Source organism: Mytilus californianus, unplaced genomic scaffold (assembly GCF_021869535.1).
Source record: "Mytilus californianus isolate M0D057914Y unplaced genomic scaffold, xbMytCali1.0.p SCAF_3, whole genome shotgun sequence".
NCBI lineage: Eukaryota > Metazoa > Mollusca > Bivalvia > Mytilida > Mytilidae > Mytilus > Mytilus californianus.
In genome coordinates this window covers 126154220-126179107 of record NW_026262679.1, presented here as the reverse complement: position 1 = coordinate 126179107, position 24888 = coordinate 126154220, and the positions used below count along the sequence as shown (strand labels likewise).

The 24888-nt window shown below is 34.5% G+C and overlaps 1 protein-coding gene across 1 annotated transcript in view; it reads right to left on the bottom strand.

The window, feature by feature from the left end:
* The window catches only part of LOC127736120 (adhesion G protein-coupled receptor A3-like), a 94691-nt gene that overhangs the window by 51256 nt on the left and 18547 nt on the right, over positions 1 to 24888 (bottom strand). The window contains exons 3-5 of the mRNA XM_052246663.1: positions 19091 to 19162; positions 14404 to 14475; positions 8772 to 8843 (exon numbers count right to left, since the gene is read on the bottom strand). Coding sequence (XP_052102623.1) covers positions 8772 to 8843; positions 14404 to 14475; positions 19091 to 19162 — 216 coding nt within the window. The remainder of the gene's footprint in view (positions 1 to 8771; positions 8844 to 14403; positions 14476 to 19090; positions 19163 to 24888) is intronic.

Below are 24888 nucleotides of genomic sequence, written 5' to 3'. Positions count from 1 at the left end.
TGAGCAGACATTATCAGGGACGTCACATTGTCTGAGAAGTCATTAGCAACATCAGGAGACGTTATAAAGCTTACTTTCATCAAGCATAAAACAGTCTAAAGGAGGGGAAAAGGACCAGTAACAGAATGATAAACAGATTAACGACACAATGTGAAGCTTTTTTGCTTATTTGCTGCGCTTACCCACCAAATATTTTACAATATCAATGTGTAGAAAAACCTGATAATCTATACATATAGGAATGTGATGGTTGGTTTGGTAGTGTAGTAGTCCAATGTTTCTGATGGTTGATGTGGTAGTGATGTACTGTCCAATGTTTTTTGTGTTTGGTGTGGTAGTGTTGTACTGTCAAATGTTTCTGATGGTTGGTGTGGTAGTGTTGTACTGTCAGTGTTTCTGATGGTTGATGTGGTAGTGTTGTACTGTCCAATGTTTTTTGTGTTTGGTGTGGTAGTGTTGTACTGTCCAATGTTTCTGATGGTTGGTGTGGTAGTGTTGTACTGTCAATGTTTCTGATGGTTGGTGTGGTAGTGTTGTACTGTCCAATGTTTCTGATGGTTGATGTGGTAGTGTTGTACTGTCCAATGTTTTTTGTGTTTGGTGTGGTAGTGTTGTACTGTCCAATGTTTCTGATGGTTGGTGTGGTAGTGTTGTACTGTCCAATGTTTCTGAGGGTTGGTGTGGTAGTGTTGTACTGTCCAATGTTTTTTGTGTTTGGTGTGGTAGTGTTGTACTGTCCAATGTTTCTGATGGTTGATGTGGTAGTGTTGTACTGTCCAAAGTTTCTGATGGTTGGTGTGGTAGTGTTGTACTGTCCAATGTTTCTGATGGTTGGTGTGGTAGTGTTGTACTGTCAATGTTTCTGATGGTTGGTGTGGTAGTGTTGTACTGTCAAATGTTTCTGATGGTTGATGTGGTAGTGTTGTACTGTCCAATGTTTCTGATGGTTGATGTGGTAGTGTTGTACTGTCAATGTTTCTGATGGTTGGTGTGGTAGTGTTGTACTGTCCAATGTTTCTGATGGTTGGTGTGGTAGTGTTGTACTGTCAATGTTTCTGATGGTTGATGTGGTAGTGTTGTACTGTCCAATGTTTCTGATGGTTGATGTGGTAGTGTTGTACTGTCCAAAGTTTCTGATGGTTGGTGTGGTAGTGTTGTACTGTCCAATGTTTCTGATGGTTGGTGTGGTAGTGTTGTACTGTCCTATGTTTCTGATGGTTGGTGTGGTAGTGTTGTACTGTCCAATGTTTCTGATGGTTGATGTGGTAGTGTTGTACTGTCCAATGTTTCTGATGGTTGGTGTGGTAGTGTTGTACTGTCAAATGTTTCTGATGGTTGATGTGGTAGTGTTGTACTGTCAATGTTTCTGATGGTTGATGTGGTAGTGTTGTACTGTCAATGTTTGTGATGGTTGGTGTGGTAGTGTTGTACTGTCCAATGTTTCTGATGGTTGATGTGGTAGTGTTTTACTTTCAATGTTTCTGATGGTTGGTGTGGTAGTGTTGTACTGTCCAATGTTTGTGATGGTTGGTGTGGTAGTGTTGTACTGTCCAAAGTTTGTGATGGTTGGTGTTGTAGTGTTGTACTGTCCAAAGTTTGTGATGGTTGGTGTGGTAGTGTTGTACTGTCCAATGTTTGTGATGGTTGGTGCGGTAGTGTTGTACTGTCCAAAGTTTCTGATGGTTGGTGTGGTAGTGTTGTACTGTCCAATGTTTCTGATGGTTGGTGTGGTAGTGTTGTACTGTCCTATGTTTCTGATGGTTGGTGTGGTAGTGTTGTACTGTCAATGTTTCTGATGGTTGATGTGGTAGTGTTGTACTGTCCAATGTTTCTGATGGTTGGTGTGGTAGTGTTGTACTGTCCAATGTTTCTGATGGTTGGTGTGGTAGTGTTGTACTGTCAATGTTTGTGATGGTTGGTGTGGTAGTGTTGTACTGTCCAATGTTTGTGATGGTTGGTGTGGTAGTGTTGTACTGTCAATGTTTGTGATGGTTGGTGTGGTAGTGTTGTACTGTCCAATGTTTGTGATGGTTGGTGCGGTAGTGTTGTACTGTCCAAAGTTTCTGATGGTTGGTGTGGTAGTGTTGTACTGTCCAATGTTTCTGATGGTTGGTGTGGTAGTGTTGTACTGTCCTATGTTTCTGATGGTTGGTGTGGTAGTGTTGTACTGTCAATGTTTCTGATGGTTGATGTGGTAGTGTTGTACTGTCCAATGTTTCTGATGGTTGGTGTGGTAGTGTTGTACTGTCCAATGTTTCTGATGGTTGGTGTGGTAGTGTTGTACTGTCAATGTTTGTGATGGTTGGTGTGGTAGTGTTGTACTGTCCAATGTTTGTGATGGTTGGTGTGGTAGTGTTGTACTGTCAATGTTTGTGATGGTTGGTGTGGTAGTGTTGTACTTTCCTATGTTTCTGATGGTTGATGTGGTAGTGTTGTACTGTCAGTGTTTCTGATGGTTGATGTGGTAGTGTTGTACTGTCCAATGTTTCTGATGGTTGATGTGGTAGTGTTGTACTGTCCAATGTTTGTGATGGTTGGTGTGGTAGTGTTGTACTGTCCAATGTTTCTGAGGGTTGGTGTGGTAGTGTTGTACTGTCCAATGTTTCTGATGGTTGGTGTGGTAGTGTTGTTCTGTCCAATGTTTCTGATGGTTGGTGTGGTAGTGTTGTATTGTCCTATGTTTCTGATGGTTGGTGTGGTAGTGTTGTACTGTCCAATGTTTGTGATGGTTGGTTTGGTAGTGTTGTACTGTCAATGTTTTTGATGGTTGGTTTGGTAGTCTTGTACTGTCAATGTTTTTGATGGTTGATGTGGTAGTGTTGTACTGTTAATGTTTGTGATGGTTGATGTGGTAGTGTTGTACTGTCCAATGTTTGTGATGGTTGATGTGGTAGTGTTGTACTGTCCAATGTTTGTGATGGTTGATGTGGTAGTGTTGTACTGTCCAATGTTTGTGATGGTTGATGTGGTAGTGTTGTACTGTCCAATGTTTGTGATGGTTGGTGTGGTAGTGTTGTACTGTCAATGTTTCTGATGGCTGATGTGGTAGTGTTGTACTGTCAAAGTTTGTAATGGTTGATGTGGTAGTGTTGTACTGTCAATGTTTCTGATGGTTGATGTGGTAGTGTTGTACTGTCAATGTTTCTGATGGTTGGTGTGGTAGTGTTGTACTGTCCAAAGTTTCTGATGGTTGGTGTGGTAGTGTTGTACTGTCCAATGTTTCTGATGGTTGGTGTGGTAGTGTTGTACTGTCCAATGTTTGTGATGGTTGGTGTGGTAGTGTTGTACTGTTCAAAGTTTCTGATGGTTGGTGTGGTAGTGTTGTACTGTCCAATGTTTCTGATGGTTGGTGTGGTAGTGTTGTACTGTTCAAAGTTTCTGATGGTTGGTGTGGTAGTGTTGTACTGTCAATGTTTGTGATGGTTGGTGTGGTAGTGTTGTACTGTCCAATGTTTGTGATGGTTGGTGTGGTAGTGTTGTACTGTCAATGTTGCTGATGGTTGGTGTGGTAGTGTTGTACTGTCCAATGTTTGTGATGGTTGGTGTGGTAGTGTTGTACTGTCAATGTTTCTGATGGTTGGTGTGGTAGTGTTGTACTGTCAAATGTTTCTGAGGGTTGGTGTGGTAGTGTTGTACTGTCCAATGTTTCTGAGGGTTGGTGTGGTAGTGTTGTACTGTCCAATGTTTCTGATGGTTGGTGTGGTAAGGTTGTACTGTCCAATGTTTCTGATGGTTGGTGTGGTAGTGTTGTACTGTCCAATGTTTCTGATGGTTGGTTTGGTAGTGTTGTACTGTCAATGTTTTTGATGGTTGGTGTGGTAGTGTTGTACTGTCAATGTTTTTGATGGTTGATGTGGTAGTGTTGTACTGTCTAATGTTTGTGATGGTTGGTGTGGTAGTGTTGTACTGTCCAATGTTTCTGATGGTTGGTGTGGTAGTGTTGTACTGTCAATGTTTCTGATGGTTGGTGTGTTAGTGTTGTACTGTCCTATGTTTCTGAGGGTTGGTGTGGTAGTGTTGTACTGTCCAATGTTTTTAATGGTTGATGTGGTAATGTTGTACTGTCCAATGTTTCTGATGGTTGATGTGGTAGTGTTGTACTGTCAATGTTTCTGATGGTTGGTGTGGTAGTGTTGTACTGTCAATGTTTCTGATGGTTGGTGTGGTAGTGTTGTACTGTCCTATGTTTCTGAGGGTTGGTGTGGTAGTGTTGTACTGTCCAATGTTTTTAATGGTTGATGTGGTAATGTTGTACTGTCCAATGTTTCTGATGGTTGATGTGGTAGTGTTGTACTGTCCAATGTTTGTGATGGTTGGTGTGGTAGTGTTGTACTGTCAATGTTTCTGATGGTTGGTGTGGTAGTGTTGTACTGTCAATGTTTCTGATGGTTGATGTGGTAGTGTTGTACTGTCAATGTTTCTGATGGTTGATGTGGTAGTGTTGTACTGTCAATGTTTCTGATGGTTGGTGTGGTAGTGTTGTACTGTCCAAAGTTTCTGATGGTTGGTGTGGTAGTGTTGTACTGTCAATATATTTGATGGTTGGTGTGGTAGTGTTGTACTGTCCAATGTTTGTGATGGTTGGTGTGGTAGTGTTGTACTGTTCAAAGTTTCTGATGGTTGGTGTGGTAGTGTTGTACTGTCCAATGTTTGTGATGGTTGGTGTGGTAGTGTTGTACTGTCCAATGTTTGTGATGGTTGGTGTGGTAGTGTTGTACTGTCCAATGTTTGATGGTTGGTGTGGTAGTGTTGTACTGTCCAATGTTTCTGATGGTTGGTGTGGTAGTGTTGTACTGTCCAATGTTTCTGATGGTTGGTGTGGTAGTGTTGTACTGTCCAATGTTTCTGATGGTTGATGTGGTAGTGTTGTACTGTCCAATGTTTCTGATGGTTGATGTGGTAGTGTTGTACTGTCAATATTGCTGATGGTTGATGTGGTAGTGTTGTACTGTCCTATGTTTCTGATGGTTGATGTGGTAGTGTTGTACTGTCCAATGTTTCTGATGGTTGATGTGGTAGTGTTGTACTGTCCAATGTTTCTGATGGTTGATGTGGTAGTGTTGTACTGTCCTATGTTTCTGATGGTTGATGTGGTAGTGTTGTACTGTCCAATGTTTTTGATGGTTGATGTGGTAGTCTTGTACTGTCAATGTTTTTTGTGTTTGGTGTGGTAGTGTTGTACTGTCCAATGTTTTTGATGGTTGATGTGGTAGTCTTGTACTGTCAATGTTTTTTGTGTTTGGTGTGGTAGTGTTGTACTGTCCAATGTTTCTGATGGTTGGTATGGTAGTGTTGTACTGTCAATATTGCTGATGGTTGATGTGGTAGTGTTGTACTGTCCTATGTTTCTGATGGTTGATGTGGTAGTGTTGTACTGTCCAATGTTTCTGATGGTTGATGTGGTAGTGTTGTACTGTCCAATGTTTCTGATGGTTGATGTGGTAGTGTTGTACTGTCCTATGTTTCTGATGGTTGATGTGGTAGTGTTGTACTGTCCAATGTTTCTGATGGTTGATGTGGTAGTGTTGTACTGTCCTATGTTTCTGATGGTTGATGTGGTAGTGTTGTACTGTCCAATGTTTTTGATGGTTGATGTGGTAGTCTTGTACTGTCAATGTTTTTTGTGTTTGGTGTGGTAGTGTTGTACTGTCCAATGTTTTTGATGGTTGATGTGGTAGTCTTGTACTGTCAATGTTTTTTGTGTTTGGTGTGGTAGTGTTGTACTGTCCAATGTTTCTGATGGTTGGTATGGTAGTGTTGTACTGTCAATGTTTCTGATGGTTGGTGTGGTAGTGTTGTACTGTCAAATGTTTCTGATGGTTGATGAGGTAGTGTTGTACTGTCCAATGTTTCTGATGGTTGGTATGGTAGTGTTGTACTGTCAATGTTGCTGATGGTTGGTGTGGTAGTGTTGTACTGTCCAATGTTTCTGATGGTTGATGTGGTAGTGTTGTACTGGCTAATGTTTCTGATGGTTAATGTGGTAGTGTTGTACTGTCAATGTTTCTGATGGATGCTGTGGTAGTGTTGTACTGTCAATGTTTTTTGTTTGTTGTGGTAGTGTTGTACTGTCAAATGTTTCTGATGGTTGATGAGGTAGTGTTGTACTGTCCAATGTTTCTGATGGTTGGTATGGTAGTGTTGTACTGTCAATGTTTCTGATGGTTGATGTGGTAGTGTTGTACTGTCCTATGTTTCTGATGGTTGATGTGGTAGTGTTGTACTGTCTAATGTTTCTGATGGTTGATGTGGTAGTGTTGTACTGTCTAATGTTTGTGATGGTTGATGTGGTAGTGTTGTACTGTCAATGTTTGTGATGGTTGATGTGGTAGTGTTGTACTGTCAATGTTTCTGATGGTTGGTATGGTAGTGTTGTACTGTCAATGTTTCTGATGGTTGATGTGGTAGTGTTGTACTGTCCTATGTTTCTGATGGTTGATGTGGTAGTGTTGTACTGTCTAATGTTTCTGATGGTTGATGTGGTAGTGTTGTACTGTCTAATGTTTCTGATGGTTGGTGTGGTAGTGTTGTACTGTCAATGTTGCTGATGGTTGGTGTGGTAGTGTTGTACTGTCTAATGTTTCTGATGGTTGATGTGGTAGTGTTGTACTGTCTAATGTTTCTGATGGTTGATGTGGTAGTGTTGTACTGTCAATGTTGCTGATGGTTGGTGTGGTAGTGTAGTAGTCCTATGTTTCTGATGGTTGATGTGGTAGTGTTGTACTGTCCAATGTTTGTGATGGTTGGTGTGGTAGTGTTGTACTGTCCAATGTTTCTGATGGTTGATGTGGTAGTGTTGTACTGTCAATGTTGCTGATGGTTGGTGTGGTAGTGTAGTAGTCCTATGTTTCTGATGGTTGATGTGGTAGTGTTGTACTGTCAATGTTTGTGATGGTTGATGTGGTAGTGTTGTACTGTCAATGTTGCTGATGGTTGGTGTGGTAGTGTAGTAGTCCTATGTTTCTGATGGTTGATGTGGTAGTGTTGTACTGTCAATGTTTGTGATGGTTGATGTGGTAGTGTTGTACTGTCCAATGTTTCTGATGGTTGATGTGGTAGTGTTGTACTGTCAATGTTGCTGATGGTTGGTGTGGTAGTGTAGTAGTCCTATGTTTCTGATGGTTGATGTGGTAGTGTTGTACTGTCCAATGTTTGTGATGGTTGGTGTGGTAGTGTTGTACTGTCAATGTTTCTGATGGTTGATGTGGTAGTGTTGTACTGTCCTATGTTTCTGATGGATGCTGTGGTAGTGTTGTACTGTCCTATGTTTCTGATGGATGCTGTGGTAGTGTTGTACTGTCTAATGTTTCTGATGGTTGATGTGGTAGTGTTGTACTGTCCAATGTTTCTGATGGTTGATGTGGTAGTGTTGTACTGTCAATGTTTCTGATGGTTGATGTGGTAGTGTTGTACTGTCTAATGTTTCTGATGGTTGATGTGGTAGTGTTGTACTGTCAATGTTGCTGATGGTTGGTGTGGTAGTGTAGTAGTCCTATGTTTCTGATGGTTGATGTGGTAGTGTTGTACTGTCCAATGTTTGTGATGGTTGGTGTGGTAGTGTTGTACTGTCAATGTTTCTGATGGTTGGTGTGGTAGTGTTGTACTGTCTAATGTTTCTGATGGTTGATGTGGTAGTGTTGTACTGTCCAATGTTTGTGATGGTTGGTGTGGTAGTGTTGTACTGTCAATGTTTCTGATGGTTGATGTGGTAGTGTTGTACTGTCCAATGTTTCTGATGGTTGGTGTGGTAGTGTTGTACTGTCAATGTTTCTGATGGTTGATGTGGTAGTGTTGTACTGTCCAATGTTTCTGATGGTTGGTGTGGTAGTGTTGTACTGTCAATGTTTCTGATGGTTGATGTGGTAGTGTTGTACTGTCCTATGTTTCTGATGGATGCTGTGGTAGTGTTGTACTGTCCTATGTTTCTGATGGATGCTGTGGTAGTGTTGTACTGTCTAATGTTTCTGATGGTTGATGTGGTAGTGTTGTACTGTCCAATGTTTCTGATGGTTGATGTGGTAGTGTTGTACTGTCAATGTTTCTGATGGTTGATGTGGTACTGTTGTACTGTCTAATGTTTCTGATGGATGCTGTGGTAGTGTTGTACTGTCAATGTTTTAGTGATACTAGTTATTCACTTTATTTATTATGTTTGACATCAGTCAATATTGTCTCAATAAGGAAGCGATGTAGAAACAATTGGACATCTTTTTATGGAATTATCAACACCATCTTTTATGCTTTACAATGAAATTTTGTAGATTTAAACCATTTCAGATTTAAAGCTGATACAAAATAACAAAATAAGATCTGTGTGGATGCTACCAAGACTTTTGAATATATTTAAACATCTGCAGAGACATAAACAGTCTTTTGTTTGATCTAAACACAGTTTAATTAAACAGGTTTTTATAGCCTATGAAACTTCTCATCAATGTATTATAAAGGTATAAGATATTTATGCACCTGCTCAAAACAGTTTTTGTTTATAAAACACCACTTGTCAAAACCATCAGAATTGAGTGTCTTGAATTCTCATAAGACCTGATTTTCTCTTATGCTTTAAAGTTGTTTTTCTGCCTTTTCGATTAACCTTAAAACTGGAACACTGGAAGCATAGTTTGGGCATGATTATCTGGTTATATGTAAAATTTTAAATCTACACAAATCCTCTTATGATTAAGTAATTTTTTTTTATCCTACAGTAGTATTATATGAAGAACTGAATGCAGACATAAAACCATTAGACAGCAATCCAACAACAAACTTACATTTTCCTGAGAGAAATCAATGGGTTAAAGGTTCCTTCTGGTATAGTGTTGAACTTGTTGGAAGAGAGAATCCTGAAAAACATTAAAGATGCTTTAGACTTTATATCTAGTCTACAATTTTGTCATAAAATATGTTTGATATACCCAGTTATTTTGTTAATAACTTAATTTTGTGAAATATTTAAAAAATATTTTATGCAAATGTTCTCCCATTAAGAAGTTTTTAAAATTGAATGTACCTACTACATGTATTCAGTTGTTTTTTGAGAGGAAACATAAGTCTTATTATCATCGAAAACAAAACCATTTTTTACTCCTTTGGATCACTATTTAAATTAATGGGGAACTGCATATAACGTTATATAGGGACATAACTCTAGAACAGTAAAAGTGACGCTACCCAAATTTGTACTTGATCTGAGTTTTGTGGTAATGGGCATTGCGTATAAGTTTCATAACATTTGGTTGAGGCAAACTTAAGTTAGAGAACGGAAACCAATTTCGGAACATACAGACATACGGATGTACGGACGGACAAGGGTAGAACTTAATGCCCCCTGCACTAGGGCGGGGGCATAAAAAGCAATCTTCCACCTTGCAGTTTTTAATTATAACTTCCATTCCTGCCAAAATTTTATAATGATTTGTCGTCTTAAGCAAAATCTATTTCATGGAAATAAATTCATGTAAAATCCTAACATAACTCTATCAAACCATTTTGTTTTGATACAAAAAGAGTACGTTTATTTCGATTATAAATATCTGTATGTACCTTTCTAAAGAAAATAACGAAAATTCATAATATGTAGCTCAAACAGCTAAACGATTCATTTTCTGGTACACAAAGTTATTTCCTTTAATTGATATTACATTATAGAAAACTGAATCATATCCAGAAATTGTGCAAAAAAGAAAGACTCTGCAAAATTAGAATTTTCCAATTAGTGCTGAAAGGTGCCATAAATATTTGATATGTTTCTTTTAACACTAATGGGTTAATATGTCTCTGTTTGATAATTGTAAAATATAGGACTTTAGGGTAAAAAGTGCTGTGCTTTCGTGTTATTAACTTTCCATAATAACCTTTTTATTTTTTGTAATCCTTGAGTTGTAATCACAGTAATGTTTTTATTCCCCTTCTGTAATCCCTTGGGAATGATTGAAATTTCTCACTTAATTGATGGTGGGAGTATATGCTATATACCAGTTATCTACACAAATTATGAAATGAGTTCTATGAAAATTTTCTGTTTGAATAAATTTGTGTTGCATTTATAGACCTTATCGCTAATTCAGAATCTGTGACACCTGACCCAAGATTTTGTGACACTTGAACTATTGACGTCATACAACAATCACCTTGCATTGTTCCATCAGACACTTTTTCTTATGACATCAAAATTTTATGGGAACGTCTGTGACAGTCAGAAATGGTGGACAAATAGCTAATTTAGATTTTGTCATTTCCAACTACGGGTTCACTGGGCAGTCATATTTTGCCTGTTCAAATCAAACCTTAGATTTCTTTAAAAATATTGACCTCAAAGTTTAACTTTGTAAAAAATCTGTATGATGCTAGAAAAGAACTGGCATTTTCCCCATATAAGTTCAGCATGAGGAATCATCTACAAACTTAATCCACTCTGTGTCCACTACAACTGTGGATGGACTTAAATGACAAAATCCACCTCAGCTGTAGTGTATATGATATAATGATAATATCAATGAGACAGTAAACAAACAATAAAACATTACCACACATTTCAATTTACTCAATAAGCAAAACGACAAGAGAATACTGTGAAATTTACTAAAAGCAAATTAGTTTGGAGACCGCCAGTAATATTTTCTGTATCTTAAACCTGCTGATCACATTTTCTGTTTACAGTTTCCCTTTATCTTTTATAGTTTTTAAGATAGATACCAAAAAAAGAACAAAATAAATTGCTTCTCCGAGCGCAGCTGGATATGACCACAGAGGTCCAACCCCGAACAGTTGGGGCAAAAATGGACACAATATTCGCGCTTGATACAGATCTGAATTTGGATTGTAATTAAATATTTGACACATTATAGTTTTCTGACACAGAATAACTGTAGTCAAAGAACTTAGAATTGGTTATATGATTTCAATTTATATTCAATTTTTTTTCTTTTGTGCAATACACAATGCTGTGGCGAATTGACCCCCCCCCCCCCCCCCCCCCACCCCCCACAAAAAAACATTTAAAAAAAAAAATTACCCCCCCTCCCCGTTTTTTTTTTTGCTTTTGTGCAATACACTATGCTGTTGAGAATTGACCCCCCTTCCAAAAAAAATAAATGGAGAATGTGTCCCCATGGACACAGATGATGCCCCCGCTTGCATACAACATTATAAAGGGACATAACTCAAGAATGATAATGGTGACGCTACCAAAATTTGTACTTGATCTGAGTTTTGTGGTAATAAGTATTGTGTATAGGTCTCATAATGTTTGGTTGGGACAAACTTAAGTTGCAGAACAGAAACTAAAAATTTTGCAATTTTTCGATTTTTAAAGGGGCATAATTCCATTATGATTAAAGTGACGCCACAAAAATTCAACTTAATCTGTATTTTGTGGTAAACAGCATTGTGTATAAGTTTCATAACATTTGGTTGAGGCAAACTTAAATAAGTTAGAGAACAGAAACTAAAAATTTTGCAGTTTTTCCATTTATAAAGGGGCATAACTCTAGAACTGTTTAAGTGACCCCACCAAAATTCAAACTTGATCTGTGTTTTGTGGTAATAAGCATTGTGTATAAGTTTCATAACATTTGGTTGAAGCAAACTCAAGTTAGAGAATGGAAACCAATTTTGGGATGTATGGACGGACGTATGTTCGTACGAACAGACGAACAAGGGTAAAACTTAATGCCCCCTCTGATACGGCGGGGACATAAAAATTCTTTCCCTCAAAATATGGTCATTATCTCAATTCAAATTTCCAATGGAGTTTGCAACAATAATTACCCATTTAAATACATAAAAGTCTTAAAATAGAAAATGACATACATTATCATGGCTAAAATTAATATTCCTTAATCATCATTTTTAAATAGTAACTTCTAAAAATAAATTGACAGCTAATCACCTCAAGACAATACAACATTTCTTTATACATAATTTAAAAGCAGTGTAAGGGAGGTAATCCAAACATTACATTGCACTTTTTTTTTAATTGTCCATTAACCAGGAAACCCTTGTTTTTCCCTTTTTGGCCACTAATTCCTAAACTGTTAGGACTATAACCCCCAAAATCAATTCAAACCTTCCTTTTGTGGTTATAAACCTTGTGTTTAAATTTCATAGATTTCTATTGACATTTACTAAAGTTATTGTCTGGAAACCAAATGTCTTAGGACTACGCTGACGATGACGACCTGATACCAATATACAACCCAAATTTGTTTGCGGTCGTATAAAAATTCAAAGGGCAATAACTCTCACACAAGGAGGAGTCATCTGATAATATTGAGGAAAATGAAAAGTATGTAGATTTTGATTTTCAGAACATTGTTGTCTGGTCAAATTTCCTATTATGGTTTTTAACATATTAGACAATTACTTGCATTTTGCCCTTATCTTAAGATTTGAATTAAAAAATGGGAACTCAAATAAAAACTCCACCTTTGTGTGTAATAGACTATTTTCAAATTACAGACTTTTGGCCCTTGAGTAATATAATTTTTTGACAGGCTACCTAGTCTGTGGTAGGACATTCTGGTACTCGGTCAAGTAAGAGCAATTCAAAGAAGTAAAAGAGCTAACATTTGGTGCAATTTAATTTGGGGAAAAATAACTGTTTTCAAATGATTTTGTTGTGTAGAGAAAACATAAAACAGTCAATTCCCCCCCCCCCCCCCCAAAAAAAAAAAAATTTCACTGAATGTAAGCTTGAATTAACTTCTTTTAAGTTGCTCTTACTTGACTAAGTAACAGAATGTCATACCCCAGAGCAGGTAACCTGTAAAAAAACTATGTAGTCTGAATTTAAAAGTCAGTAATATGAAAATAGTCTACTGTTTAATGATCATGAAAGCTTTTAATCATACTGGTAATGTATCTGTATGCTTACTTTTTTATAATTAAAAAATTACCAAACTAGCAAGCAAATTGATAAAGATTTATAATTCAAATTTTTCACAGTTCATTTTTGCATATTTACAAAGACATGAAAAGTAGTGGGTACTATATTTCTGTGTTTAGATTTAGTGGCTAGTATGGCTACATCCTGGGTGGTTATGCAGATTCCTTAGGAAAGAATTGGAACAATCTACACAAAGTCTTCAAAAATGAAGTCTACAGCATAGATAAAGAGATAGTCAGAAAAAACAATTACACAATAAGACTGAGACATCAAAAGACCAGTTCCTTGTTTTAGACATAAAGTATATGCCGAGGTTAAACATCCTTTTGAACACTCAACTCTTCCTGTAATCTATCTGCATGTAGTTGACAGGTACAAGTCAAGATTATAATTCATTATACCGTTGTCTTCTTGTGTGTTCTTAGAAGGTGATCAATATAAAAACAAAGGCCTACATTTCTTTGATACTTTTTATTATTATTCCAAAGTCTTCTTATAATTTTGACTTCATTTATGTAAAACCTGACTACTGTTGAAGACCATATATTGCCCACTAGAAGTCTGTCTTTTGGTTATTTTTGTTGTTGTTAGGTTGCTTCCTTTATTTATGCTAATCTAGATTGACATGATATAATTATAATAATGGAAAAGAAAGAAACTAGTATTAAAGAAAATAACCAATTCTATTCATCACAATAATGTACAGAAACGGAATATACAATGATTTCTAGGTATCTAAGTAAACCATGATAAGATTTGAACAGTTGCACCAGACATGTCACTTAATTTCCAGAATATATATATATATATATGGGTCATTGATGGACCAATCAACTATATGGGTCAAACTGCCATTGGTAGACCAATCAATTATATGGGTCATTGGTGGACCAATCAATTATATGGGTCATTGGTGAACCAATCAATTATATGGGTCATTGGTGGACCGATCAACTATATGGGTCATTGATGGACCAATCAACTTCATGTGTCATTGGCGGACCAATCAATTTCATGTTTCGTTGGTGGACCAATCAACTCTATGGGTCATTGGTGGACCAATCAACTTTGTCATGGGTGGACCAATCAATTATATGGGTCATTGATGGACCAATCAACTTCATGTGTCATGGGTGGACCAATCAACTATACAGGTCATTGGTGGACCAATCAACTATACGGGTCATTGGTGGACCAATCAACTATATGGGTCATTGGTGGATTAATCAAATAACAGAAGTTTCACATTTCAATTCATTGTTTAAAACTGAAAGTCAAATAGAGCTTTAACAAGGAAAAATATTATATAAAACCTACGGTACATTAAAGAGTTTGGAAATCTTTAAATATCAATTTTTATAGCTTTGTTTTTTTGTTCTTTTATAAATGCAGGTTTCATTATTTTATGCAACATCTGTAGATAAGTTGTGTTGGTTTTATTTTTATCATACAACAAGAAATTTTTGTTTTAAAAGGTATACATTATTAACAACTTTCATTAAGAACTGACAACTTACAATTTCTGTAATTTTGGTAAGCCTGTAAATATTGAACTGTTGATACTTCCAATCTTGTTGTTTGACATGTCCCTGAAAATACAATGGTCATTTTGTTAAACACAATTTCTGAAAAAGAGAGACTTTCCATCTCCTTCCATAAAATGAACCTGAAATATAAACATGCTAGTCTGTATCTGATCAAAATGGATTGTACATAAAAATTGTTTGTCTTAGTAGTTTGAAGCCTGATACCTAATTTCTTGGATAGTTTGGGAGAAAATGCAATAAAAATTTCATGGGATGGACAGCCTGATCGAGCAATTGACAGACAGAAGGAGAAAAACCAGTATTCCTCCCTCCTTTAAAGCATACGAATAAGAGGGAGAGGGGTATTAAATTATAAAAAAAAAATGTTTTAGCCCTGCAATTTAAATAAATTGCTTCGCCTAGTGCAGCTGGATACGACCGCAGAGGTCCAACCCCGAACAGTTAGGGCAAAAATGGACACAATATTAGCGCTTGATACAGGTCTGAATTTGGATTGTAATTAAATATTTGACACATAATAGGTTTCTGACACAGAATAACTGTAGTCAAAGAACTTAGAATTGGTTATATGATTTGAATTTATATTCAATTTTTTGCTTTTGTGCAATACACTATACTGTTGCGAATTGACCAGAACCCCCAATATCAATCCCAACCTTCCTTTTATGGTTATAAACCTTGTTTTTAAATTTCATAGATTTCTATTTACATATACTAAAGTTATTGTCCGGAAACCAAATGTCTTCGATGACGCAGATGACTAGGAGATACCAATATACGATTGCAAAAATTTTGCGCTCCTATAGAAATTGGCATTGACACTTCAAAAATGTTCAGCTTTTTAAATTCACATTAGCTACAGAAATCAACATTGCTTAAACAGGCAAAACAAATTAAATTGTGATGTGAACAGAAATTTGAATGGAACTGTTCACTTACAACAGAAACAGGAAACCAGGAGAAGATATATATGTATATTTTATGGATATCTCTTATTTTTTCATCTGTACATCTGTATTTGTATAGTAAAATTGTAAAGTGAAATAGTCAATTGCTGGATAAAATAGATATATATAATATATATATAATTAAGATGGACCTTATGAGTGTAACGAAGTAAACACATGAAGGGCCTGAGAGGCAATTTTTTAAATGCAACCATTCATTATATAAAATTTTCATTTTATTTATAATTCTTACAAAATTCTAAGAAAAATGAAACAAATCACAATTAATGAATTTTAGTGCCTTCCATCCCCCACCACAATCAGTTTGGAAAACCCTTTTAAAGTATGATATTCAGGCCAAGCATTTAGCAATAAAGAGCTGCGCCATGAGGCATGTTTGTAATAGTGCTGATTATAAATCTTATTTATTTTTCAACTTGATAAATTCTAAGTATTTTTATTAAATGGGGAATTATGCCAGAATCATTCCATGCACCTGAACAGCCTTGACATAATTTTTTCAAGACTTCTCCCTCCTATGGCCTCTTCAATGTTGCTATTGAACTTCTTCTGGTAGCTTTTGTACAAATACAATTTATATCAATAGGAACAATTGTTTAAAAGGTACCCAATATGATGAATTCACTCAAAAAATCAATTAGGTTTTATCAAACAATCAACTCATTAACGCTAGCGTGACATTAGCTAGCCATTTGAATTCCCTCTGTTTACAATTAGAACTGGGAAATAAATATATCCCCAGCGTTGAACCAATAACATAGGGTTTTTTATTAAAGAACATCAGATTTGATTAGAGGTTTTTTTCAGAATACTTCATTTTTCATTAATTCATAATTGCTAACATCACCAGCAGTCTGCTTATTCATCTTATCTTCTAATGAACACAGAAAATGTTTTCAAGAAAGAATTAAGTATAAAGATACTTCATGTTTTATATATACAAATGATATGTTCTAACAGCTATAAAATGTTCACATCTAGAATAAAGGATATTTGCTCCTAAAATTCATAATCACATTCTCTGAAATGTTTTAATCAATACCAAATGACTGAGATAACATTGATAATTTGATATTATAATATTAATACATTTTAATAATAATACAGGGTTTTTGATGCTGGTAATTTGTCATACCTATGAAGAAACTGAAGAAATACAGTTGTGAAAACATTTAAATTGCCAAAATATACTGAAATTCTTCTTTTTTGTTATAAATAGTCAAATAATCTTCATTTTTTGTACCATAGCTTCAAGTTATGCTTATAAAATCTGAAATAAAGACAAGCTAGCCCAAAAACTGATTAAATTTTGATGATGTTCAAAAACATTTTACTGTAAAAAGATCAAAAGCAAATATTTGTACTGAAAAAGTAAATATTTGTAATGAAATTATTTTAGAAAAGAGTTAAGGTTAAAATCATTGACATTTATCTTTGCCTCCATTTTTGATTCTATGTTTTTGTGAGAATAAATAACTAAATTGACAATTGAACTCTTGACAGTTGTTCTCACAACTGAGAATAAATTACAACCAAATTGGACCTATTAAAGTCAATTATCAGCAGATTCAAATTGGCCAAATCACACCTAATAATACTTTTATTCAAGTGTGAAGTCAAAACGTTTCTGGAGCATTTTCATAAACTTCTTCAAAACTAATTTTAACAGTAGTTAATTAAATCTTCATTACCATTGTGGTATGACAAAGTACACAGGAGCCTAACTATCAAAACTTTAACCCAACAGTTCATGTTAAATCTTTAACTAACAAGGTTGTCTCTTAAAAGTGAATAAAGATGGCAAAGATTACTTTGTACAAGATTTAATTTTTCTTTAAGGGAATTTGTCATTGTAATAAAACTTAATCAGATTGACGGGACACCACACGACGACAAGCTATTCATTTCCATTTTTCTTCTCGTTCAGTGAAATCATCTCATAAGATTTAATATGTTACCTGTGGTATATATACAGTGCGTATTTTTACCTATGGAATTAACTTATTTATCAACCTCCTTTTTTCCATCTATTTATGACAAACTAAGTATTATTACCATGATTAACTGTGGAATTATCTTTTTTATTCACTTCCTTTTTTCCTTCCATTTATTACAGAATTAGGACAATGAAAGAAATATCTTAAAATATTTCTCTATGTAATAAATGTTTCGATTTGATTTATCTATTTATCAGTAATGTTGGTCAACTCAATACTTCATCATGATGACTGTTTACATATTAAATGTTTAAAGGATCAATTAAATATCATTTAAAGCACAAGCTTTTTCCCTAAAATATTGTATAGAAATACAGCTCTGGAATAATTTGCACTGAAATTGAAAAAGATGATTTCTTAATTTAAGTCTTCTTCGGCTCTGACCTCACCCACTTACATCTTAAAAATATGAAATTACATTAAAATTAGCATAACAAACATTCAAATTTTTAGGGATTTTACCACTTTTATCTAAATAAATAAGTATAAAATCAGAAACAGATACATGTAAACTCGAGATATTAAATAAAAATAGGTGTGGATAGTGTCCACATGTGGACACAGATGATGCCCCCGCTTGCATATCATATAGTTATAAAGGGACATAACTGAAGAACATTAAAAGTGACACTACCCAAATTTGTACTTGATCTGAGTTTTGTGGTAATAAGTATTGTGTATAAGTTTCATAACATTTGGTTGAGGCAAACTTAAGTTAGAGAATGGAAACGAAAAATCCAGCAATTTTTCCATTTGTAAAGGGGTATAACTCTAGAACAATAAAAGTGACACCACCAAAATTCATCCTTGATCTGTATTTTGTGGTAATAAGCATTGTGTATAAGTTTCATAAAATTTGGTTGAGGCAAACTTAAGTTAGAGAACAGAAACCAACTTTGGGACTTACGGACGGACATACGTACGGACGGATAAGGGTAAAACTTAATGCCCCCTCCGCTACGGTGGGGCCATAAAAAATATGAGAAAATAAAAGGAAATTGTGTACCTGGTAAATGGACACAGGTGTCTCCCACCCAAATACATTTAGATGACTGTTTTTGACAGTTTATATATATATATATATATATATATATATATATATATATGCAAAATAAAAACCAAAAATATGACCAATTCAATAATGCCTACTTTCGCAATATTCAGAGTAAATGCATATTATAGATCCTGAAGGATATGCATGATGTTAAAATATACTGTATTTGTATTTTGTGGTCACCTTGCTTTGTCTGAATGTGTCAAAGGATTTTGTTGAAGTACACTCAAAATTACAATCTGACAAACCCATGGCTTTTCTATTTTCCATGTTTTTAAGGGCATTAGTCTTTAATTGAGTGAAATTCAAACTATAAACTAGTGTATAGTGCTTTCAAGCATTGTGTTGTCAAATGAGTCTTGTCAAACATTCTCATGTTATCAAGTTGGAACCTCAAATTGGTCATTTTAGATCTCCTTTTTTCAACTGTTTGAATCAGAAATGTCCCTTTCAAAGTATACCAAATTTTCTTGAAGGTATATATATCTATATTAACACCATGCCATTATAGATAACCACAATAATGTTCATTCATATCAAAAGTCATGGAGATTTTCAACACTTCAAAATTAGAATCTTCTATTTTTTCTAAAAACCTATTATGACTTTTATAATGGTACATTTGTAATGTAACTTACAGTTTTTCCAAATTCTGGAGTCCTTCAAATACATTTGGTTCTATCAATGTTATTTGGTTATTACTTAAATTTCTGAAATGAGAAAAAATCAACATTTTAAATGATTGTACAAATATAAAGGTGTATCTGATAACCAAACATGTCATGTACATAAACATTTCTTCTTCTACCATCATGATAATTCTGTCACAATATAATTATAAAACTAACTAGATATGTGAATATCATAAAAATATTTAGTCAAAGAATCATAATAAAAATATCTTTTTATTTGGCGTATATGTACATATTTGTAAATTATACCTTAAAATTCATAAACAGACTGTGCTGTAAATGTGTAACTTTTAGATTGCAGTTACCCTAATTTTAACAGAAACAAGTTATAATGTAGATTTTAGATTGTAGTTACCCTAATTTTAACAGAAATAGGTTACACTGTAGATTTTAGATTGTAGTTACTCTAATTTTAACAGGCAGGTTATACTGTAGATTTTAGATTGTAGTTACTCTAATTTTAACAAACAGGTTATACTGTAGATTTTAGATTGTAGTTACCCTAATTTTAACAGAAATAGGTTATACTGTAGATTTTAGATTGTAGTTACCCTAATTTTAACAGAAACAGGTTAAACTGTAGATTTCGGATCGTAGTTACCTTAATTTTAACAGAGACAGGTTATACTGTAGATTTTAGATTGTAGTTACTCTAATTTTAACAGGCAGGTTATACTGTAGATTTTAGATTGTAGTTACTCTAATTTTAACAAACAGGTTATACTGTAGATTTTAGATTGTAGTTACCCTAATTTTAACAGAAATAGGTTATACTGTAGATTTTAGATTGTAGTTACCCTAATTTTAACAGAAATAGGTTAAACTGTAGATTTCGGATCGTAGTTACCTTAATTTTAACAGAGACAGGTTATAATGTAGATTTTAGATTGTAGTTACCCTAATTTTAACAGAAATAGGTTATACTGTAGATTTTAGATTGTAGTTACCCTAATTTTAACAGAAACAGGTTAAACTGTAGATTTCGGATCGTAGTTACCTTAATTTTAACAGAAACAGGTTATAATGTAGATTTTAGATTGCAGTTACCCTAGTTTTAACAGAAACAAGTTATACTGTAGATTTTAGATTGTAGTTACCCTAATTTTAACAGAAATAGGTTATACTGTAGATTTTAGATTGTAGTTACTCTAATTTTAACAGGCAGGTTATACTGTAGATTTTAGATTGTAGTTACTCTAATTTTAACAAACAGGTTATACTGTAGATTTTAGATTGTAGTTACCCTAATTTTAACAGAAATAGGTTATACTGTAGATTTTAGATTGTAGTTACCCTAATTTTAACAGAAACAGGTTAAACTGTAGATTTCGGATCGTAGTTACCTTAATTTTAACAGAAACAGGTTATAATGTAGATTTTAGATTGCAGTTACCCTAGTTTTAACAGAAACAAGTTATACTGTAGATTTTAGATTGTAGTTACCCTAATTTTAACAGAAATAGGTTATACTGTAGATTTTAGATTGTAGTTACTCTAATTTTAACAGGCAGGTTATACTGTAGATTTTAGATTGTAGTTACTCTAATTTTAACAAACAGGTTATACTGTAGATTTTAGATTGTAGTTACCCTAATTTTAACAGAAATAGGTTATACTGTAGATTTTAGATTGTAGTTACCCTAATTTTAACAGAAACAGGTTAAACTGTAGATTTCGGATCGTAGTTACCTTAATTTTAACAGAGACAGGTTATACTGTAGATTTTAGATTGTAGTTACTCTAATTTTAACAAACAGGTTATACTGTAGATTTTAGATTGTAGTTACCCTAATTTAAACAGAAATAGGTGGTTAAACTGTAGATCTATAGTTAATTGTACATAAATTTGATGCAGTGGCATAAATTTTACACCCAATACCCACACAATCTCTTATAATACAATTTAATTTCACATTCTGAAGACTTTCTGAGTATTAAATATTCCAGAATGCTTTTGAGATATTGATTTGAAGACTTATTTCCTTAGATTGACAAGTGCTTCTTGTTTGATTTAATTTCAAACAATTATATAATCCTGTTCAATACCCTAATCATTACATCCTAGAACAGGACTTCAGTTGTTTATACAATTAGGCCACTTTATAACAATTCTTGGTTTAATGTATACTATTGTGTAGAGTGCAACATCAATGAGACAGCAATCCAACGACACAAATAACTAAAAGACACCAATAGGTAAACATACAGTTCTCAACAAAAGACAGGTGACTGTACAAGCTCTAAATAATCTGGAGTTTTAAATTGGTGGGAAGAAATTAAACAAACTATCAAAGGTATGCCATCCGATTCAAATCCAACAAACCATCAAATGTATGCCATCCAATTCAAATCCAACAAACTACCAAAGGTATGCCATCAGATTCAAATCCAACACACTATCAAAGGTATGCCACCAGATTCAAATCCAACACACTACCAAAAGTATGCCATCAGATTCAAATCCAACAAACTATCAAAGGTTTGCCATCAGATTCATATCCAACACACTATCAAAGGTATGCCATCAGATTCAAATCCAACAAACTATCAAAGGTTTGCCACCAGATTCAATTCCAACACACTATCAAAGGTATGCCATCAGATTCAAATCCTACACACTGTCAAAGGTATGCCATCAGATTCAAATCCAACAAACTATCAAAGGTATGCCACCAGATTCAAATCCAACACACCATCAAAGGTATGCCATCCAATTCAAATCCAACACACTATCAAAGGTATGCCATCCAATTCAAATCCAACAAACTATCAAAGGTATGCCATCAGATTCAAATCCCACACACTATTAAAGGTATGATTCAAATCCAACACACTATCAAAGGTATGCCATCCAATTCAAATCCAACACACTATCAAAGGTATGCCATCCGATTCAAATCCAACAAACTATCAAAGGGTATGCCACCAGATTCAAATCCAACAAACTATCAAAGGTTTGCCACCAGATTCAAATCTAACACACTATCAAAGGTATGCCATCAGATTCAAATCCAACAAACTATCAAAGGTTTGCCACCAGATTCAAATCCAACACACTATCAAAGGTATGCCATCAGATTCAAATCCTACACACTATCAAAGGTATGGCATCAGATTCAAATCCTACACACTATCAAAGGTATGCCATCAGATTCGAATCCAACACATTATCAAAGGTTTGCCACCAGATTCAAATCCAACACACTATCAAAGGTATGCCACCAGATTCAAATCCAACACACTATCAAAGGTTTGCCATCCGATTCAAATCCAACACACTATCAAAGGTTTGCCATCAGATTCAAATCCAACACACTATCAAAGGTTTGCCATCAGATTCAAATCCAACACACTATTTAAGGTATGCCATCAGATTCAAATCCAACAAACTATCAAAGGTATGCCATCAGATTCAAATCCAAATTTGAAATACAATTTATGAAGATAGACTTTGTGAGAAAAATGTAAACCTTTGACTTCTTGCTGCATATACAATTTAAGATAAATTAAAATTTTCAACAAAGGGAATGGGGGCAACCCTTCTTATAAAACTTATATATATGCTCCTTTCACAGTATGACAAATTACACAATTTTTTATTAAAAAAAAAATCTTTTTATTACACCAAGAAAGTTTCAAAATTTTTATCTTCATGAAATTTATGCTACCAAACCATCTTATTGCAACTGTTGTTAATTTCTATAGTTAGCAATGCTCTATCTGTACAAGTATACGCTATTTTACATTACGCATCCACAAGTACATGTTTTTTTTATTCCTACACCAATTTTACAACTTTTGCTAGGGAGATACACATCAAAAAATTTTTTTTATTCTTAATTTAAAAAAAAATAAATGCGATTATTTTCATAAAGCCTAAAATGCCAGACAAGAATTAGAAAATTTTCTTCAATAAAGTTATTTCCCTAGCTGAATAGCAATTTAATAATTGATAGGTCATCTTCTGCTATAACACACTCAGTAAAAAGGAATCTGACTGAGCCATCTTGTGTAAATCATTGAATCTAAGCACCCTTGTGACCCTCTCCCTATTAAACTTGTCAAAAGAATCAATATCTAAAACCTTTTTATTGATTATACAGATAAATGTATTCAATTTGCATCACAAAACAAAAACTTTTTTTCAGTCAAAGCTAATAACCTGAATTCATTACAGAATCAAGAAGATTTATTTAAATGTACAATGGAGATTTTTCATCATTGTGGTATCATATTCTGCTCTAGTCAGCTTAATAACACTTATGTTTCATTATTTAACAATATTTCACATTTGATATAAATTCCATTATCATCTGTTGTGGTATCAGTTGTAACCATCATATTGCAGCACACTTCAATGTTATTCTTCCTTCAGCTTATATTCAATGCTTGTTATTTATTATCAATAGAGCTAAGGCTTTCCCAAGTTATGCATGCTATTATTCTACCAGCCGACCTTCAACTCTGATAGCTATCATCATGCCAACCATTATCTGACTGCAAACTTCATAATACAGCTAATTCTTTCTTCAGCTATTAGTTTCAACTTGGATTTCACCAAGCATGCTAATATGTGCTATTGACTTCATCATAAAATTAGCCATAATCAAATGTAAAAATGGTACATGTAGACAGTGATTTCATATAAATCTTAAGCCTTAGTCAAGCCTGTATAATCTAACTATTGACTTCATGCTCAACATTCTCCCAGTGTGCCAAAGTCTTATTATCTAATTCATAATAAGCCTAACCTTTATCAAGCCTGACAAAATATAGCTATTGCCTTGATTATAAAGCTCAGCCAACAGCAGATATTGACTTCAAAATAAAACTCAGCCTTCACAGACAGCCTGTCAGTAACTGGCTACTGACTTAATAATATTTAGCTCAACATTCAACCCTGACCTGTCACTATGGCGCTACTGTCTCCATAATAAATATCACTTCATCCAGCTTGCCTTTCTGGCAACTGACTTGATATCTAATATAGTTCAACCTTCACCAGTCTGTCAATTTGTCTGGCTACTGGCTCATAATAAAGCTCAAATTCTTCATGACAGCCATTCCAGGCTACTTGTACTAGAGAAGATTTCTGATAGTTCCGTCTTAATGTTTAATAACAGAATTTCTTAATACCAAACCTCATAACTTTAAAAACATTGTACTGCTGTATTGAACCTCAACTTATAGAGCTTTAAGTTTATAGTCTACTCACTTAATAATTACATTGACTAAGGGGACGACCATTTGATATTCTGGGGGGGGCCAGGAGGATTTGTTTTGGATCGGTTATTTATTTTTGTAAACTAAGAGGACAGATTATCTATTTTCTGCACTATTGAAGCAAGATTTTTCATTTTCATTAAAGCAAGGGACTGATTATTTATTTTCACAACTATATTTATAATATTCGAAAACATACAATTTTTAAATTATTTGTTTATTATAAATAATTCATGTATAGTCAAGTCATTATGTACCATTTAATCAGAATTAATTATCATCCTCTGCAGAAATGAATCTTCTATATTCCCCAATGCATATACATGTATTGCATACATACACAGTATTAAAGTTAGGTTGTAACTAAGGCTCTTTTAAAAGTATTGGCAAACATGTTTCGCCGAGCAGAGCGAGGCAAAATTTTTTTTGAAGGGTTTTTGATCCGCTGAAGGCCCAAGAAGCTATAGAACAAATGATGCAAAATCATGCCTTCTGGGTGTTTCCCCAGACCCTTTCTTAAA